The 13,878-nt window shown below is 49.2% G+C and overlaps 1 protein-coding gene across 2 annotated transcripts in view; it reads left to right on the top strand.

Annotated features, from left to right (window-relative positions):
• Dock1 (dedicator of cytokinesis 1) overlaps window positions 1-13,878 on the top strand; it is a 450,610-nt gene that overhangs the window by 398,128 nt on the left and 38,604 nt on the right. For both annotated transcript variants that reach the window (XM_027930051.3, XM_027930050.3), the window contains exons 38-39: window positions 2,915-3,034; window positions 13,161-13,250. In XM_027930051.3, coding sequence (XP_027785852.1) covers window positions 2,915-3,034; window positions 13,161-13,250 — 210 coding nt within the window. The remainder of the gene's footprint in view (window positions 1-2,914; window positions 3,035-13,160; window positions 13,251-13,878) is intronic.

The raw sequence follows: 13,878 nt of genomic DNA, 5'->3' as shown, positions 1-13,878 counted from the left end.
GAGACCTCCTTTCAGTGTCCTCTGCCTTATTCTGTAGTGTTGCTCGGAAGCGCAGGTCTGGCATGACCGTCTCTCAGTGGTTCTTTTATTACACGGGTAGCTTTAGACAGGGTTTCTTGTTGCAGTTACATGTTTGTGAACCCCATGCCCAATTCCAGCAGTGAAGAGTACAGAGAGGACCCTCAGTGAGTAACCAGAATAGGTGGGTGGACAGAGGCACAGGTGGATGGATGATGGATAGAGAGGGGTGGGGACAGGTGGTTATGGAAATTGCCGTACAGCCTCTAGGTTTATGATTTAGAATTTCAGCAGGTCATTAGGTTTTTCTTCTCATGATATCCTTATAACTATTAGGAAATACTGAACCAGGTAGAGAACAATTAGAATTTGGTGAGTTGTCCCACACAGAGATTGCTTCCTCAGGGAATCTCACTCCCAGATCTAGGCCCGTCTTCCAGACATCTGAAGTGGAATAGCACAGGACCAAAGAAAGTGTGATTAAATGGGCAGGAAGTGATGCCTGTCGGGCAGGGGGAGGTCAGGACTGAGCTAGGGAGGAAGACTCCTTCAGCTTGGGTGCCCCAAGTTAAATGGTGAATGTCACATTATCTCTCTCCTTAAAGTTCCCCATAGAGATTGTGACATGAGCAACACCGGCTTTTCCACAGGGCTTGAGTGTGGACATTACTTCTGTCTCAAAGCAGAAGGGCTCAGGCCTCATCCTGGGCGCCTCTTGGTAGTGCTCTGAGGCTAACTGCCAGAGGACCCATTTGGCCTCCTGACCATCGAAGCTCCCCAACAGCAATCCTTTATAAAGTCAGGGATTTCAGGGAGTGCATCTGACCACAGCCGCCCTGCTGTGAATTCCAATAGTCTTTGTTTACCAGAAATCCAAATTTCAATAACAAGGTGTTTAGCAAATGTCAGAGTCTTTTGTTATATACCAGGGAAATTAAAATGGGATTGGCAACTACTTCCTCACTCTTTGTCTCACATAAGAACATAAACTTTTATATGCACATGTGAATGTAAAACATATACGTGTGTAAACACAACATTTGGTTAATCACTGGATTTTTCGGGTACAGCTGGGTCTACCACAGATTGCATGATGGCTTATCTCACAGCCCAAATCAAGAGGCCCAATCGCATGCTCTTTTCCACTGGGTTCTGAGTTTTGTAGTTAAATGGTGAATGTCACATTATCTCTCTCCATATCTCTTACACCATTACATTTTGCAAATTTTCCTAAATTTATTTGGATATTGCTGTAAATGTGGATTCATACTGGTTAATCAACTTGCTAAACAACATAATTTGTATTATTATGAAAATTCTTGAACATGACAAATATGTTCTTGTTTGCTGACTAAAATCCTCAAATAGAAGCTTCTTTTTTGTCTAAGGATATTTTTGGCCAGAAACAAGAGCAATGAAGACATTAGTTTATAGCTTAGCAATCAAGTTCTTTTATCAGCATTTTAAGTGGAAGGTACAGAGAATTTTTGTTTTCCTATTCAATATGTTGCATTTTTACAAACTGGTTTTAAAATCCAAAGAAGTCTGAACCTTCTTACTCTTTTTTATTGTAGTTACATTTCGGAACCATCTAAAGTTTTATTTTTATCCCCCACCCCCTAACAAAAGTAGCCACAACCCCGGCTAAGTTGTACCAGCCACCTGCAAAGGCAGCAGCTTTGCCCCTTCCCGTGGTGGCAGGTCTGCAAGTCCTGTTGTCTGGCTCTGCCCCACAGGCCTAGGGTGGGGAGGCCGACATGTCCTCCCTGCCTCCTGTCCTTGGAGCCCTGAGGACCAGCTCAAGCTGTCCAGGGCCTTGGCTGCAGAGAGGTGGCTGGGCAGGTACTGCGAGAGCAAGCCTGTAGGTGGCCTTGCCATGCTCCTGGGGCCTGCCAGGCAGGCCAGCCTCAGTCCCTCTGGCCCTTGCGCTAGGCCACAGTTGTTCCCAGCTCTCCACTCCCCGTACAGCTCCCCTCATTTTTCATCAGCCGTGTGGCCCCTGACACACGCCACATAGCTGATGCCTTTGTTCAGATGTGGCCTCCCCAGCACCGAGTCCATCTGGACATCCTGCCATGGCCCTTCCATTATGGACTCTTCTGTGTCCAGGCAGCCGGTTGTCGTTGCCTTATGTCCTTATGTTGTCACCCGTAATCACACTGGCTCTGGGTGGCGGGGAGCCTGGAGGTCAGGCTCCTTCTCACTCATCTTTGATCTAGAGCCTGGCACATAGTAGGTCCTGGCCAAACATTTGCCGACAGTCATGGAGCCCTCTACCTAATGCTATTGATGTGTTGAGCCAAAGTTCCGGAGCTTACGTGCCTCACCTGTCAGATGGCCACACCTTCTCCCTGGTGCATCCTCAGTTCACAGGAGAATTGGCCAGTCTGTGCCAGGCCCTGGCCTGTGGTTAAATCTGCAGACAGCTGCCTATTTTTAGGGCCTCATCTGTATTAATTGATGGACTGTTGGATCCCTATCCTGACGACCTGTGATCCACATACCTTCTTTGTGTTGAGCAACAGAGGACCCACATGACAGAGAGCTTTGCCGGTTGCCAACTTGAGACGGCCTCTGTCACCTGGCTCTTAATGAACCCCGCACTTCAGGGGTCTGTCAGCAAGCTGATGGCTCTGCTTTCCAGAATTCCTGCTGTTCTCTATGAATCTGACCACAACTCTGCCTCCTTCATCTTTCTGGACCCCCTGGACGGGCTTTGCTCTGCCGTCCCAGGCCTTGGCAGCCTGATGACAGAGCCAGCCATACCTGCCTAGAATCGGGGCACACATACACGCGCCTGACACGGAGCTCCCACCGCGTCATGGCCCCCCAAGGTGCACAGTGCTCTCCTAGACACACCCCGCCCAGCACTGCTCATGCTCTGCTTTTGCCCCAGTGGTCGGAGGACGTGTGCGTGGCCCACCTGACGCAGCGGGACGGCTACCAGGCCACCACACAGGGACAGCTGAAGGAGCAGCTCTACCAAGAAATCATCCACTACTTCGACAAAGGCAAGGTAAAATGATCGTTTTCTTGTTTTCCTTTTATGTGCACCTCCCCACGGCTCTGTAAACATACTTTTTAACTTGTGATGTTTGCAGAACCAGAAATTTGTTGCAAATTGTGTACTGAAATATTTTATGCATGTTCCTCCAGCTTGTGCTTACAAGTATGAATCTCCTTTTTTTTTTTTTCTTTTAAGTCAATAGCCTCTTTTAAAATGCTCTGCAGATTGTAAGGACTGAAAATGCACCCATATTTTTAAGGCTATTGCTGGGGGAACCGAGTCTGGGACAGTGGTTCAGATGGGTCTCTGCCCTTGGAGTGACTGTGTTCCTTTGATATCTTGTGCTTCTCTGTGGTCACAGAAAAGTCGATTCTGCAGTGGAACATGTGTCACTACACTTGGGCAGTGTCTAGATTAATTGACTTTAATTTTGTACTCAGTGACCTGTACTCAGAGCAGACCTGCCGCCACCTTCACTAGCCATCTTGTCATATCTCGTCACTGTAGTTCTTGTGGCTCAGATGCACAGTCACCATGGAAAAGAGCTGCCTCAGCCTCAGAGGTTCTTAACATCTGCCACCAACGTGACGTCAGAACTCCTCCTGGGGGTCCTTCACGCCTCTGGGTCTGTGTCTTTTCCTCTTTGAGAGAAGTGACATATGGGTTCCACGAAGGAAGCTCTGCGCATGTGCCAGGCACGTCCTTGGCTGTGCCACGGCACCTCCAAGAGGCTTTAAGCAACAGAACCCTCTCTAGTCCTAAGTCAAAGCACCGGCGGGCGGGGCGGGGCCTGTCCTGGAGGCTCTGGGGAGGAGGCGTTTCCTGTCCCTGGCTCATGGCTGAGTGGCTGGCAGTCCTTGGCATTTGCTCCCTGTGGACACATCCCCCACGTCAGTCTCTGCCCTGGTCATCACATGACATCTCCCAGCGGGTCTCTGTCCACATTTCCCTCTTCCTGTAAGGACACTGGCCAATGGGTTAGGGCTCGCCCCTCTCTGGCCCAACCTCATCTCAACTTGGTTATACTCAAAGCCCCTGTTTGCAAACATCATATTCCTAGATACCAGGGCTTGGGACTGCACTTATCTTCTTGGGGACACGTTTCCACCCTCAACAGCACCCATGCCAGGAGGGGAGGTGGCTGCTTCTCTTTGGCTGACTGCAGAATCCCTGTGGCACCAGCTCAGGATTCTCCTTATTTCTGAAGTGACCATTCATGTACCTATTTTTGTCCCTTAATGTCCTTAATGTGAGAAACAAGTCCCAAATCTTTACAGTGGCCTGTGGACCATACAAAGGCCACTTGGAAAGACAGGTCAGAAGTGTTGGGTGACTTGCACCTCCTTGGGGGGTCAGGGGAAGCAAATGTATTTCTTCATATAAATGAGAAACTCTCACAATTAGGGCCAGTTACCAGTTTTATTGGCTTGGCCAGGGGAATCCACTTCTCAGAGGATGGCTAAAGATAAGGAGTGGGCCCAGCTGTTCCTTCCCCCAGCGGCTTCATGCTCAGTGGTGTTCTAGAGAGGGGCCATCAGGAGTTGGGAAGTGTCCAGAGCCAGAGATGGAACCCCTAGAGCCCTGGAAAGCCCAAGGCCCAAGGCCCTCAGGCTGGGAATCTGTGCCTCTGCAGATGGCCATACCAGCTCCTGCAGGTAGTGGCCCTGCCACCTCTGACCTCCCCTCCCTCGCTCTGGGTTCCAGCCACTCAGCCCCTTTGGGGTCCTGAGCTCCAGCCCTGCCCAGCAGGCCCTACTGCCTGTCCCTTGGTACAGTTCTTCCCATCTCAGCCAGAATGTCACCTCCTCTCCAGCCCCTGAGACATCCTAGGCCATTCTTTAGAGCTCTTATGACAATTTGCAATGAGGAATTTGCATATGTGTATCTTTAATGACTCCCCAAAGAAGCTGTGAGCACTAGGAAATAGAGGCTCCCACGTTGCTCGCCCATGGAGCTTAGGCTGAGGCTGCCCGCACACAGCCTGAACTCACTGGCGTTCGTTGAATGGGTGAACCAACAAGGGAATATCCAGCATTCCACAGCTTCCCGACCGACAGTGAAACGCTCCAGATAGCAGGATACTCAGCCCCCAATATGACAAACGGAAGAACAACGTCTTTTTTAAAGCAGAGATAGCCTAATTATCTCTTCTATGCAATGAAGGTTCATCAAAAAAAATCACACGGAGGAACACAAAGAATGTTTCAGGTCAGAACGGTGGTTTACAGCATGGACTGACTGTCAGACAGCCAGTGCACTCCCACCTGTGGGTGAGGCTGAGGAAGCAGCTGAGCCTCCCACAGCACACTGGGCCCCCAAGCCCAGAGCGAGTCCAGCCCAGAGTGCCAGCAGAACCCAGGCTAAAAGGCTTGGCTTAGAGAAAACTAATCCAGGTGATAAAATGGAATGACATGAAGGAGAGCCCATGGGCACTGTCCTCAGATTCCTGGTATTTTGGTGGAGTCAGAAGGACGGCCAGGGTGACATGATCTAGAGCCCACCTTGAGTCAGAGGGGGTTGGGGAAAGTTGTCTTCCAGCATCTATTCAAGGTGTAATGATAAAACCGCGAGCTTGGAAAGCCATTTCTGAGTGCCTGTGACATTTCAATAAGGGTTTGGGAAAGGAGTGACCTCTGCTGATGCTCAAGAACTAGAGTGGCCAGAGCGTAGGGGCCTGAGAGATCAGAGAGGATGCAACGTGAAGTACCAGGGATGGGCTGTGAGGCAAAACGTCCATTTTAACCCCAATAAGCATTCAACTTTCTGGAGAAAACAGCAATAGGAAATAATTACCTTCTGTGCCAGCCTGGGCGAGCTGGAATATGCTGGAATTTTGACCCTGAAACTCCAGAGCTCCAGGTAACATGGGCCTGCTTCTCCCTCTTGGTCTACACCCATTCAGTGTCCAGGTGAGTGGAGGTTCTGTCACGTGGGTGTAGCCAGGGGAGGGACAGGAAGGGGTTGCTGGCCTGTCCATGCTCTGCTCACTTCATCTGCTGAAGCAGGTCTGTGCCCGCACGAGATTTCAGTGGGTAGGCAAGAGCCCAGAGGGCAGGGCAAGGTGAGCAGCACCTGTGTGCACCACAGCATCGATCAGGCAGGGGAGGTGGGCCCCTCATCCAGAGTCCCCAAGGCCCAGGAGGAGCAAGCCTAGACTTTACCAAAGCACGCAGTCCTTCTAAGAGAAGAACTTCCCACAACTGGAGTGTAAGAGTGGCCTTGTCTCTTAGAAGTTGGCTTTGGGCCTTTACCCTGACCTCATCATAGCTGACTGAGTGTCTTTCCTCCTTGCAAGGGGACTTGGTAGGTGACGATGCAGAAGCACCTGAGAAACTGGGCTCCTACGCCCATCTCCTGACCAGGATGCCGGCATCTTACCAGGTGGGGGCTGAGGGAGGTGGGGCACAGAGGAAGATCAACTCTGTGCAGGATTTAGAATCTCTTCCATTTAGGAAATAAGGCCAAGGCACGATGTCTCTACCAGGCTTGGGTGTATATGGTAACTTGAGAAATAACGGCCTTCACTCCTTTCTTACAAGCAATGGAATCATGGGGGGCTAAGACCATTGCTGACCATTAAGAAGCTCCGAGTAGGAAGGCCCTTCCTCGATTGCAGTTGTCATAGTTAAAAGTGCTTCAAAATGGCTCGCAGGTGATGGTTGGTGGGTGACATGTCCAAAGGAAACTTGAAGGGAGATTTTGGTTAATGAGGGACCCTGGGAGTTTGGTACGCAAAAAACCAGCTTCCAAGCTGGGGATAGGATGGGACTCTGCCCTGTGCTGTCCAGAAGTGGGCCCCAAACCACTTGCGGGCCATTGGCACTTATAGGGTGCCCTCAGTCTACAGTACCTACTGTACTTCTAGGACTTAGTGCAAAAAGAAAAGAAAAAAAAATGTTATATAGGCTGATTTGTGTCCTCCCCAAATTCATTTGTTGAAGTCCCAATGCCCCAAACCTACAAATGGAAACGTGTTTGGAGAAGGGGGTCTTTTGAGAGGTAGTTAGGGTACAAGGAGAAGGAGGCCATTAGGATGAGCCCTAATCTGGTCCGACTTACAAGAAGAGGAGATTGAACACAGACATTCCTCAAGGGAAGTCCACGTGGAGACACGGCCAGAAGGTGCCGTCTGCAAGCCATGCAGAGAGGCCTCGGAAGGAGCTAGCGCTGCCAATGCCTTCATCTTGGACTTCTGACCTCCAGAAATAGATCTCTGTTGTTAAGGAACCTAGCTAGTAGCAAGTCAGGACTTCATTAGAGCTGCCCTAGCAAACTAATAAGAATGTCAAGTATCTCATTAAGTTTTTTGCGTTGATTACATATTGAAATGATGATGTTTTAGATATGTTAAGTATTACTAAAATTAATTCTACTTTTTTAATGTGGTAACTAGAACATATAAAATTACATATGTAGCCCACGTTGCATTTCTATTGGACACTGCTGCCTTGAGCCAGGACTTTTTCTCATTAAGCACCAAAAATGCTATTTAACTAGCACATTCCTCCATATATTGGCGGGAAATGGAAGGTTATTGCATATCCTTTGGGTCCACCACAGGCAGCCAGAACCCCACAAGTGCCTGTTGGTATGCATTTCTTACATTAAATGAGTACGTGAGAAGATGAAACATATCTAAAAAGAATGAGAAAATGCAAACCAAAGCCAGGAAAGAATAGAACTTATGTCAGAAGGACGAAAGAAATATAATAAGCACCAAAATAAGGTGTTTTTCTCTTGTGACCCAATGTCATCTCTGTGATTTTGAAATAAATGCCAGGATCAGCGTAGCTGTGAGCATCAGGGCCTTTGGAGAGTGAGCAAACTCCATCTGACCCTGAGGAGATGTGGACAAGGCCCAGGGCAGAGGGCACAGCTGTGAAGAGAAGTTCTAAGAACCAAGGAGAAGCATCACCAGTTTTCTGGAACTGACTGTCATTGTCAAGACGATTTCTCTTTTCATTTCCTGTCTCTGGCTTGTAAGGAGGTTGTAGATCAGAAAAAGACAAGTTCTTGCAAGGACGCAGCTGGCCTTCCTGACTACAGTCCTGTAGTCTGTTAAAAATGACCACCTTCAGTCGGAATGACCACCACAGTAGGTTGAGTGACTGAGGTTGCTTACGGACAGGCAGGGCCTCCGGCCTCCACCAGGCTGCCTGCCTTATCAGATGACCCGGGTTCCGCCAGGCTCAATCTGAGCCCGTACCCACTGCATTCACAGCGTTTAAACCGCCAGCGTTGCCTTGGTTTTTAAGTGAATTTTAAGGAAACAAATCACAGTTCCTATTTTTCGAAAGTGTCTTTCAGCCAGGGGACCTAATACCTCAGTTGAACCCGAAGATTAAGGAGTCCTGGGGTCTGCAAGATTATGAAATGGAAGGCAAAAGCTAGCTCAGTCTGATGAAACCGTGGCGCCTCTCTTGGTACCACGTGTCCCCACAGGGCCTGTTTGCTCAAGTCATTAGGGAAGCCTTTGTTGTATATGACTGTGTGAAACCACATACATACTTGAGCTCATTCACCTTCCAAGTTTATACAGCTACCCGGGGGGACAGAGAAGGCTGGCATGACCCCTAGGATGCTGGGCAGGTAGGCAGGGAACAGGGTCCCCACCCGAGTCCCCTGCTGAGTTCACCCTGTGCTTGCAGGGAGGTGGAGGTGGGGCTCCCGGTCGGATTATATTAAAGTCTCTGCCTTTGTGCCCTGAAACCAGCAAGGCTGAATGGATTTTCTGCTTCTTTCTATTGGACACTCTCACCGCTGAATTATGTTCTGTTATCTTTCTGTATTTCTTCCACACAAAATCATTCTTCTATTTTTGCTTTTCCACCATTTAAAAAGTTTAAAATGCCTTTCAGCCCGGCTCCTGGTCTCTTAATCTCCTCCTTTCTCTGCACTGGCTTCACTCCTGTCTGCCCCTCCTCACTCTCCAATGTTTCTTCCTTCCTGGGCTAATAATTACTCCTCGCTCCTTCCCCACTCCATTTCTACCTCCCCTTTTGAGCATCCCCCCCAAAAGCCTCTGTTCGGTTTTATCAGGACCGAGGAGCGTTCTTTTCTGAAGGTGCTCTGAATTGTCTGTCTTACTGTGCGTGGTTGAGGCCTGGCGATTTTCAATACAGCCCTCAATCCAAGTTCTGCACTGAAAATCACCAGGCTTCTCTGTGGAGGATGGGAGTCGAAACAGCCGCTGAGCTAGAAGGGGTGGCTGGCCCAAGCGCGCCAAGCAGGACTGGCCGGTGCTAAGTCAGCCGGAACCCAGACCGCCTGGCCATGTGGACAGATGACCCAGAACTTACAGCTCGGGGGTGTTTGGATCCCCGAGACTCTTTCAGCTGAAGCTTTGCTCTTTTTCCTTAAAATAACCTTCCTTTGACAAAGTTCACACGTTGCCTTGCACCAAACTCGAAAAAATGACGCATTTTTTCATCATCTTGTGAACTAAAAATAGGGGTCTGGGAACAAGTTCCTGCTTTGGGTGAAATGGTTGGATTTCTTTTCTAAGTATTTGGGGTGGAATTTTCTCATCCTGTGAGTTTCCCTTTAAAAACACAGTTGTTATTAAGACAAATTTCAGGTCAGAATAATGAACCCTTTTTATGAGTTGATTCAAACCTTAGCATTTCTAAAATTCCTGAAAATCTCAATGTTAGCCAGAGTCTCATCAATTAGCCAGAATTTTCCTTGAATATTCAAAGAGATTATATGTTCATCATGATGTGCTCCTATTTAAAAAGAACCCTATTTTATCAAAGTATGAGTAAAATGTACTGTTAGAGTGAAGGTGGGGACTGGTGCATGCGCTGTGTAAGGAGAGGTTGCAGGCCACAGCGAGATCAAGGGGCCCCCTCATGACACACCTGGGGACAGACAGGGCCTCACTCTCACTCTCAGAGCTGGCTGAAGACAGAGCTGACCTAACAAGGCCTCCTGCTAGGCCCGGACCCCTGTGGCCCCACTGATGCTGAGGGACCTAAACCAGAGCTCTGGATTCTTCCTTTGCCTCTCATCCATTTAAGCATCAGAGGCCTCTGTGGGACTTTGGGAATTCAAGGGAGTGGAGTATGCCCTTTCCCTTCACTGTGTGGGAAGCAGGTGAGTTGAAGAATGGATGGAATCCGCTTCCCTTAAGAAGTATTCCCTTGCGAGTCACAGCAGGTGAGCAAGCTGAACAGAGCCACTTCTGGGTCCTGGTGATTCAGCTGGAATGGGGGTGGAGGGAATCTAAGGGATACTCAGCTACTTCTGCTCCCTGATCCCGCCAGATCAGGGTCAGTGGTCAGCCATCAGCCTCACCTGGTACCTTCCCTGCCGCCACTCTGGGAACCCAGGAAGGAGCTTCATCAGGAACGGTTTCTACTCAAGGAACTTGAAGAAATGGAGGGTCCTGGACGCGCAGGAGGTTCACAGAGCGGGGACAGATCGTCATCTGCAGGGAACGGAAGCAATCATCCTCCGGTGGAGAGCAGTGGAGAGAGAGTGGGCGCTGAGCAGCCAGGAGCTGGCTTTCCCAAGGTGCCATCACTGGATTAAGGACTTCAGATTGGAAAATAAAGCTGTCTGCGGATACGGGCTTTTTCATCTGGGGCCGCGTGGACCTCCGCTGGCCAGACGTTCTCGCCAAGGTTAAAGTGGTTCTTTCACTGAGATAATCTAAATCTAGATCATATTGAATCTGTTTTCTCTCTGGCACTGAAATATTTTCCACGGTGCTCATGTTGGAAATATGAATTACCCACACTCTTCTTTCAAGCCCTGTCCAATTAGAAGTAGATGAAAATCTCCTTGCTGCAAAATCCTTTAACACAGGCGGAGGGGAAGAAGGGAATATATATTTATAGAAAATCTGATAGAAAACACGAGCACGTAACCTCAGGGTGAGCCGGGTGAGATATTTACTCAAGACTTATATTTCTTTTAAAAACAATTACTTTTGATATGTATCTAAAGTACCTCATCTGTCATTTAGGATAAAGACAGATTAAGCTTTCACCGGGGAATGAATTAGAAACTCTAGCATTCTAGGCCGCTAAGTGAACGTATGCGCTTGCAGAGAACTAAAGAAAAATCCAGTGAAGGGGACCTACAAGGAACAGTCATGTTGTCTTTGAAATGGAAATTTGCTAAGGGAGGCATGCTCACTGGAGCTTAAAAGAAACCTTAAAAGTGAGAGAGATTCCCTCCCTGGGTATGTGGGCTTGGGCTCTGACAAAGGACTGCAAAAGATCTGGAGAATCAGATGTAGGTATTCAAAGAATGTGAGGCCATGTTAAACCAAAGGGAACAGGAACCCAGAGTGGGGGACCACAGGTAGCACATCTCTGCCACCTCCTCCTGTCCCTGGACACTGCTCCTATCTCTGAAATTTACTCTGGGCTTATTTTGTTGTTGCTGCTGTTTTTCGAAGTACTAAAATACGACTTTTACTCCAGAATATCTTTTTTTTTTCTCATCAGAAGTAGCTGATGGCTTCTTAGTGTAGTCACATGAAAAGAGTAATTTGGAAACATTTAAGTAAAACAGGGTTCTTCAGTGTATTGGGTGATTCAGTCATAAGCAAGGCCTTCAGGGGCCCATCGTAACAAGAAAAGACAAAGATGAGTAGGTGGGGTGGGGGCGCTTCATGCCACAGGTGCACCAGGTGAGGAGCCGTAGCCTGTATTCCTGTGGGATCCCAGGTTAGGGACTCGCCTGGAATCCTGAAACCCATTGCCGCAGGAAGGTTGGGAGCAGCTGGAAGCACTGGTACATGATCTTCAGGAACAAGAACTTTGGAGAAAGGCCAACCTGGGCCAAGTCCACCACTTACCTTCAGGCCCGTGACTTGCCTGCCTGATCCTCAGCCTGCTCATTGGCAACACGGACGGAGAAGAGACAGCCACCCCACAAGGTGGTTGAAGGGCTTAAACCCGGAAAGACGGGTGGCTGGACTTATCGTCAGCTGCGAGAAGCTAAGAGCCATGGGCATGTTCCTGGGGGTGTCAGAACTGCTGCCTCCCTTGGAGTAGGATGCCCACATGGGCCTTTAGGGTCCTAGCAGGAGGGAGTCAAAGTTAAGGGAAGGATGAGTAGCTGGCCAAAATTCAGCCCTCCCACCTGCGGAGTGGCACGGGGAGGAGAACAGGGGCTGTGGCTGGGGACACAGCACGGGTGAGGGTACAGCTTCCCTGGATTCAAGTCACGAGGCTATTCCTGAGCCTTGTTAAGCAGGCCCGGGTCAGGAGTCCAGCGGTTAGACAGATGTACGGTGCAGGTGCTTGCAGTCTCTGAGGGGGAGAGCCAGGAGCTTTCCAGTCTGGACCCATCACAGAAGGTTCTGAAGTGAGGGCCACTGTGGAAGCACAGAGAGGCTGGGCAGCAACCAGAGTGGCTTCCTAAGGGGGTGCTTCCTCTGAATTCCCACGTTCTTCTCAAGGCATCCACTGGATCTTATTTTTCCCCTAGGAAAATTTAGCCTCCTGTAGATCAACAAATGATCACATTACCCATGTGTCAAAAGTTCAGCCACATTTTTAAGAATCAGTTACTTGGAAAGGCACTTTTAATTATTTACCATACAAAGTTTCCCTTTTTCAAAATGGTGGCAGGACCTGTGTCCACACGGTACGTGCACATGGAGGCAGCTTTCTGCAAGCTTCAATTTGGAGTTGAAATAATCCTTTCTGGCAGCTGGTATCTTGGGCCGTGGTGTTTATTAAGTGGGATCATTTTGGAAAGTGACCAAATCAGGCCCTTCATCCCACTTAAGTCTCCTACAGCCTCCCATCACCTGCCTGCCCTTCTCTCTGGCTCCAAGGCTGCCCTGACACAGGGGTCTTGGCAGCCAGGACTGACAGTGGGAGGAGGAGGACAGGGTGGGTGAGGACGGGTTCTCAGACCACCATGGGCAGAGGGCAATGTGATAGATAAGCCAGGGGTTGACCAGTTTAGTCAACAGACACTGCATCCTAAGCCAGAGGACAGGAGCCTCCAGGGAATCCTGACATCTCCCTGACATTGTCCCCTGGTGTTTCGGTTAACACAGTGTGCGTCTCCCCTGTCCCCTCTGAGCTGTGGGTGGCTGCCCTACTGCTGGACCCTGGCCGTAGCCTTCAGCTCGGGTCTCTTCACCATCCTTCTCTCTTGTGACACACAGATGTGGGAGGAGGCCATTGCCTTGGGCAAGGAACTCGCGGAGCAGTATGAGAACGAAATGTTTGATTACGAGCAACTCAGTGAATTGCTGGTAGGTCTTCATTGTTTTTGCTTAAAGGACAAGAGGCAGGTCAAGCCTGCTCTCCTGGAATCTCCTTTTGCACTTTCTCCTTGGGATTCGCCCCAGGCATCCCCCAGCCTTGGCCTGGTTCTTGGTGCCATCCAGCAAGATGGCCTTGATAATCTGCTGTTTGCTCCTGGCCCTGCCCAGCCCTTGACACCAGACTGGGGCTCCTGTGAGTGGATTTTACATAGACACCAGCGGACCCCCTGTGTACGTGATCTGGGGAATGCAGGAATCTCCAGGAGCTTCTTGGATTCTAAAACCAACGCCTTCCACAAGAGGAGGGTGGACAGATGGAAGCTCTGGAAGTTTCTGGGTCCAGCCTTCTCAGCTAACCAGTCTTGTATTCAAGAGATCACATTGATGATGTGGCAATATTTATCATTAACTTAGAGCAAAGTAATTGTAGCCTTTTTGATTCTTCTTTAATGTCCCTCAGTACCTGGTCCACACCATTCATGAACACCAAGGGCCAGCCATGTAATCAAAGTGAAACAGACTGTCTCGGTGTCACCTCTTGTGGCTTTTGAAAACACCCATGAATCATGGCTGGTTGCTGAATTTGGCTTGTTTATTCAGGATCCCTTGCTGATTG

Source organism: Marmota flaviventris, chromosome 4, assembly GCF_047511675.1.
Source record: "Marmota flaviventris isolate mMarFla1 chromosome 4, mMarFla1.hap1, whole genome shotgun sequence".
In the NCBI taxonomy this organism is placed as follows: Eukaryota; Metazoa; Chordata; class Mammalia; order Rodentia; family Sciuridae; genus Marmota; species Marmota flaviventris.
This window is presented reverse-complemented; position numbering and strand designations above follow the sequence as displayed.